General features: G+C 40.3%; 1 protein-coding gene across 1 annotated transcript in view; it reads right to left on the reverse strand.

The window, feature by feature from the left end:
• The window catches only part of mfng (MFNG O-fucosylpeptide 3-beta-N-acetylglucosaminyltransferase), a 36804-nt gene extending 31249 nt beyond the window's left edge, over positions 1-5555 (reverse strand). Inside the window, exon 1 of the mRNA XM_078282665.1 lies at positions 4785-5555. Coding sequence (XP_078138791.1) covers positions 4785-5186 — 402 coding nt within the window. The 5' untranslated portion in view covers positions 5187-5555. The remainder of the gene's footprint in view (positions 1-4784) is intronic.
• Positions 5556-6529: the final 974 nt, after the last annotated feature.

Raw genomic sequence — 6529 nt, forward strand, 5'->3', positions numbered from 1 at the left:
CCAAGGCAGAATGAATTGTTTACAGGAGATTACAATACAATACTGTTCCTTATTAAAACAGTCCTGAGTGTCTGGGGCTGCTGCCAAATGAGAGAAACAGGAAACTAACTTTTTTAATTGGCCACAGCTGATGGTAAGTCCCAAAATTCACCAGCCAGCCAACCATTTATAGAAATCATTGGACATCCACATGACTGCATGCCAAAGAGCTGACAACCTGACCAGCCAGAGGCATCATTTACCCGTTTGTGGTAAGTTACTGTAAAAAATGGCAGATTGGAAACATTTATTGGAAGCAGAGCTGCTCTGGAGGCAGAAATAATCTCATTGGTTGAGTTAAACCTCAGTGGGCGGAGCCAATGAACCACAGTTTTTCAGAGCTAAAGAAGTTAGCTTGCAAAGTTAGCTAACTGGCAGACTTGAATAGCAAAGAAGGAACTCTGGTCAAACTATAAATCAAATGACTTATTTATGTATTCATTCATGTCTACGGCATTCATGACACTGAAAGGTTCGAAGGCTAGCTAACTAGCTTAACTAGATATCTATAGGCTAACGTTAGTGTGGCTACTTTGAACTTGGAAGCTCGGCTAGGATAACTAGCTAACGGTTTGGTTTTTTTTATTAGATTTTATTTTGGGTATGCCTATTTTTGCCCTTATTGAACAGATCAAAGTAGAGAGACAGGAAAGACGGGGATGGACGACCCAACATAGAGAACTTAGTATGGTTAGATTGTATTTTTCAGTTAGTAGCAGAGCACTAGGCTTCATAATATTAGCTTCCTCCTCTCTTAACCTTTGCCTTTCTCACTGAGCTTCAGTCTAATGTTACTTAGCCAGAAAAACTGTGATTCTTTGGCTCCGCCCACTGAGGTTTAACTCAACCAATCAGATTATTTCTGCCTTCAGAGCCGCTCGGCCTAGTTGGCTTGCTGGTTCGTAGTCATTTCTCATCCTGCAAAATGGACTGGAGAAGTGGCCAGTGCCTTGTGACCGTGTGTGTGTGTGTGTAGGTGTGTGTGTGTGTGTGTGGGTGTGTGTGTGTGTGGGGGTTGAGGTGAGGTTCAGCCTGTTCTACAATCTGCCTCTTCACTTCCTGTTCTCTGACCAACTTCCGTTTCAGTATTGTTACCAAAGTCTGCTGCTTCCCCTCGGCCCAGACAGCCTGCCTGCACAGCTTCCTGTGTGTGTGTGTGTGTGTGTGTGTGTGTGTTTGTGTGTGTATACATATATACTGAAGTGAAACTTTGCTAAGCCAGGCCAAAGCAGGGGTAAAATCCCTCTAAAATCCCCTTTCAGCAGTGAATATCCTCGTTTGCTCTCAAAATAAACGACTTATTAAAAATCATCACTTCCCAGTCGAGTCTTTCTCCATTACGGGACGGAAAATGCGAAACTAATCGTCATCGACCGATGCAGTCAGGCAAGATGAACGCTCTCTCTTGCCCACTGCTAATGGTTTCACTCATTTAAATAGAGGAAGCCAGCTCTGTTCCAAAAAACACAAATCAAGTGTATTTATAGAGCGATTTTAACAAACAGGCTTGTCACAGGATGCTTTACAGAAGAACAAGGGACACAAAAACAGATACAAACAGGGAGAATTAAAAACATGATACTCCAGGTATCAGGGACAGAGTGTGTGTGTGTGTGTGTGTGTGTGTGTGTGTGTGTGTGTGTGTGTGTGACATGAAGCCACGTGGTTTCCATTACTCAACAGGATGCGATATAAGCGACAGAAGTCATTTACGGCCCGGAGAGGTGATAATTGCCCCTGACGTTGGCCACTTATCAAAGGCATCTGAAGCCTCTTCAGAGCTGCGAGGCGTTTAGTGTGAAAAATCACTTTTTCAAAGCAATAAAACAAGACTAATCTGAGCTTTTACCGCCCAGCTGACAGAACGACGAGAATGACAATGAGGAAGCAGAGCGGGGTGATTGGTTACTGCTGGATCACATCATAAATTGGCATGGGTTTACACTCTAAAATTCAGACTCAAATCTGGTCAAATAGTATTTTTAAATGCTTTTCATTGTGTGTTTCCAACTACTTTGGTGCCAGGTGGGTGGGGTTTGACAAAAAAAAAGGTAATGAGTGTCAGAAAGTTAAGAAGATTACAGGAAAGTATTTGAAAGGCAATCTAGTAAACTTTTCTGTGACTGACAGCTTACTTGTCATTACCTAAATGTTATGATGTGGTAACCCCCACCCATCTGGTGCCCTGAGCAGGGCAAAACAAACACAGTGATATTGTGTGTTGAGTCTACTGTCGATATTGATTATATTGTAGTATATCATCATAGTATATCGTTGTATGTCAATATTCGATATTGATATGCAACAATATCTGCAAACATGAAAAATCACATGTTAAATAATTAAATTGATGCTCATCACATTGAACTGGATGGTAATATAAAGTATGATCAAACTAATTTTCAAATAATATTCCCCAATTTGGTTCAGATCTCATTTTTGTGAGAGATTTTAAGTAGTATTTGCTTTTGATTATTCATTTAGACCAGTGAGTCTCAAACTGGAGGTCGAGACCCCCCAGGCGGTCGCGAAATAATTTTGGAGGGGTCGCGAGATGATTTATGGGATAGGAAAAAAACATATTTATACCATACAAATGTATTATTATGTGTAACTTTTCTGATTTTTCACAAATTTTTGATTTTTTCTTGTGAAATACTGAATAGTTTTCAGCTTCTAGGCCTGATCTGATAATCAGATGAAACGACCTGAAAAGGGAAAATCATTTTTTGGGTGAAATCACTTCATTTTAAAGGGTCACAAGTCTAAAAGTTTGAGAACCACTGATTTAGTGTATCATGATAACTCAATATCATTGTTTCATTACGATTTGATTCTATTGGAAGTCGATAAACGATAATATTGATTTATTTCCCAGCATTGTATCTTTAGTGTGTGTACCAGCATGTCCTGTCAAATCTGTAAGTTGTTGGTGTTTCTCTGGACCGATGCCACCAAGACAGATTCATTTACATTTATTGCACTTGAAGATGAAATTGATTCTGGTTTTATTGGCCAACTCTGACAAATCAAACCGCTGCAGACTAGCGATGCAGAGTGCAGAGATGAACAGATGTTCTTGGGAGAGAGTTGCCTTGTTAGCAGCATGCTGGGAATTTGTTTTGACAAGCCACTCATAGATACGACTGGAGCTGGCAAGGCCTCGCTGAGAGGGCAACTAACATGCCAGCAACCAGCCTACAGTGTGTGTGTGTGTGTGTGTGTGTGTGTGTGTGTGAGAGAGAGAGAGAGGGAGAGAGAGCAGACAGACAGGCATAGAGAAAGATAAACAGATAGAAAGACTGAGAGAGTGAGTGAAAAGAGAGCGAAAAGATACCTGAATCTGGTCAGAATCTGTTATTTGTTGTTTTTGCTTTGTCAATAAGTTCTTTTGTATTTCATGCCAATAAAGCACATTTGAACTGAATTCAAATTGCATTGAAAAAGAAAGAGGAAAGGAAAGAAAAGCGGGTACTGTTACCTGAAATTCAGCAATCAATAATTCAAAAGCAAAGCTGATTCTATCCTCAAAACCGGAACTCGGAACCGGAAATTTGTAAGCAAAGACCTTATTTTGACTCACAAATTCAACAGCAAACCATAATGGGCTTTACTTTCACACCAGCCATCATCTTGTAAGAGAGGGAGTCAGTTTTATCCAGTGTTCGATATATCATTTTGGAGTGAAGCTCGTCATACAGTATAGTGTGGGTCTGATATTATGACAGAATATCAGAAATCCCAAAGGCAAGGCTCTCTAACAGGCTCCTCAGAACTCGTCTCAGCTTTCACCAAAACAGCTGATTGCAAACTGATCCTCAACCTCACTGGACCTTAAACCAAACTTCAACCTCCTCAAATGGTGATGACAAAGACATTTTTGACTTTTCTCTTTGGTCAGAGAGTGAAATCCCTCTAACAAACTACATCCCTGTTATCCAAGACACTATGGTGTTACTGATGTCAGTGAGAAGACAGGTGGAAGTTTTGTTTTTTTCAGACACAGAACATGAACGCTCACATCAGGTTGTAATTTGCTAATTTTTTCCACATTTCTCTCTGTATCTTGGGATTTTTACAGTTTCCATCTGCATGTTTTCCCACTATACATTTGACACTGTGATTATCCCTATTAGGGGATAATAAAGCAGTGATCAGTCCACCAATAAACAAATCAACTACTCATCCAGTCTGACTCACTCAACCAATCAGTCAAGTCAATCAAAGAGATCAGCTCAGCTCAGCCTTCCTCACATGCAGCCTCACAGCAGGAAGGAAGTAAATGTTTCCATTTCATCATTAGGCCTGTATGCCTTAAGAGACATAAATACATGAAATAATGGCTTTAAATGAGCTCAATCTATCCCATTTAGAAATATAACACCCTATATATGGAAATGACATATACAGGATGTAATAATTGGCCATTTCTGCCTGTACCCCTTATATAGTAGCCTATGTCTGCTATCAAAATATATGAACATCTATGTAACTTTACATGTCACTCTCTTTCAGATATGGGATTATATTTTACCACACTACACTACATTTTCTGGTCACAGGAATATTATCAGGCCACTATGACTTTTGAACTTTTGCAATCCAGATTTTTGGTTGCTTCTAATTTTAGTGATCTACTCGGAATTGAAGCTTATTCTACTGTTGCACTCTGCTAAATGCTAAATGTCAAAATGTAGCCTACTATATGAGGTTTCCGCATCAACGTTAACGGAGCGGACACTCACATGCGCCTTGGTCCTGGAGATCCATGTCTCCAACAGGAGCGCGAGACGCGTCTTGTGGAACCTCCCGGTGGTCTTCACGGCGATGAAGACGTCCTGTAATTTGAGTTTCCACGGGGTGACCTGTCCACCCTCAGAAGAAACCCGGTTTGTCCCCGAGAGCGGGCCTGCGCCCCGGTGTCGCCCGTTCCCGGCGGTGATCTGCGGGCTGCCGGCCGGGTTTGGCGCGTGCCCGGCCGGGGAGGGAGGCTGCTGGATGGAGCGGTGGAGCGCACCGGGCGATGGATGCTGAATCACATTGAGTTTGGGGAGACCGCTGGTGCGCAACTGAAAGTCCACGTAGAGAATGATGAAAAATGTTAAAATCAAGACTGGGAGCCTCCGGAGTATCCATCCCCTATGCATGGTAAGATAAGGTAAGATACAGAGAAAAGTTATTTAGATTCCATTACAGCTTCAAAACCAGGATCTCAGTTCCGCAGGTCAAAGAACATCCTCAACTTCTCCGTTTGTTTTGCTCGAATTTCGGTTCTCCAAACACCTCCTCGTCTTCCTCCTTTATGATTTGTATCAGCGGTGTCCCTCATAAAGTAATTCATATATTGCATGACTGTAAACTATTTCTAAGTAGAATTTTTAACACTAATGACTAGTTGGGATTTGGCCCATGTCAAACAGCCAGTTGAGTCACTGTCTGTAAATAAAGACAGGCTGTATTCCTCTGAATTTGTCTCTAAAAGCCGCTGGCAGTATTTGACATTGTCACAGTCGCACACTGCCACCGCTACATGTCATCATGTCAAGCTAGACAGAATTATACAATGGGACTTCCTGTCACAACTTTCAAAATAAAACCCTGATAGCGAGAAAGAAACAGACTTCCTGTCATTATTTTGTTTTTATTAGAGAACAGCAGGGAAATACATGTATTACACAATATATGACAAAAAAAAACAAAAAACACTCAACAAGATATTATTTACCCTGTTTTCCACAGACAGTTTCATAACTACTAGTCTCCTTACAATAGAACATGGGAGTGTTTCCATATTTACAATCTGTCACTATAATTTATATAATTAACAAGATTTGTAAATTATATTGACAGATTGGAAATATGTCAATATAATCTGTCAATATAATTTACAACACTGTCTTTCTATTCTACATAAAATCCTGTCTTAATCTCTGGCCTATTTTGGCCAAATAATTATTAAGTTTTCCTATTATAAGCTGTAATAGCAAAGGTCAGTCTTTCCATAACAAAGATCGTATGAATTACCTCTATTAATAAAATCATCAAACATGGCAGCTTTGATTTTGAACCATTTCTTGGTAATGGTCTTTCGGTTAAAATTTTCCAAGATTAAACTTCATTGACAAGCATGTGATTTTTGAGAAATACAATTTACCAAAGTTAAAGTAAAGAGTATATTAAGAAGGAAAAGGCTAAATGAAAATAAAATTCCTTTCCAAAGCTTATATTCAAAGCTCTCTAGGCCAATGCAAGATGCCACCTATATATATATATATATATAGGCTAAAGGGCTGGCACAAAATACCTACAGTATAATCCACAATCACAAACCATACAGCAGACAACTCATCACAGCCCACTGAGCCTGGTGTCATCTGTTCACTCAGAAACCAGAAACAGCAAACCACAGCAACACACTCCGCCTTTTCCTTCCTCTGCAGCACTTCAGAGTGACTGTTTCACTACTCAACCTTCACACAGAGCTTGACTT

This window comes from Centroberyx gerrardi, chromosome 3, assembly GCF_048128805.1.
Source record: "Centroberyx gerrardi isolate f3 chromosome 3, fCenGer3.hap1.cur.20231027, whole genome shotgun sequence".
In the NCBI taxonomy this organism is placed as follows: Eukaryota; Metazoa; Chordata; class Actinopteri; order Beryciformes; family Berycidae; genus Centroberyx; species Centroberyx gerrardi.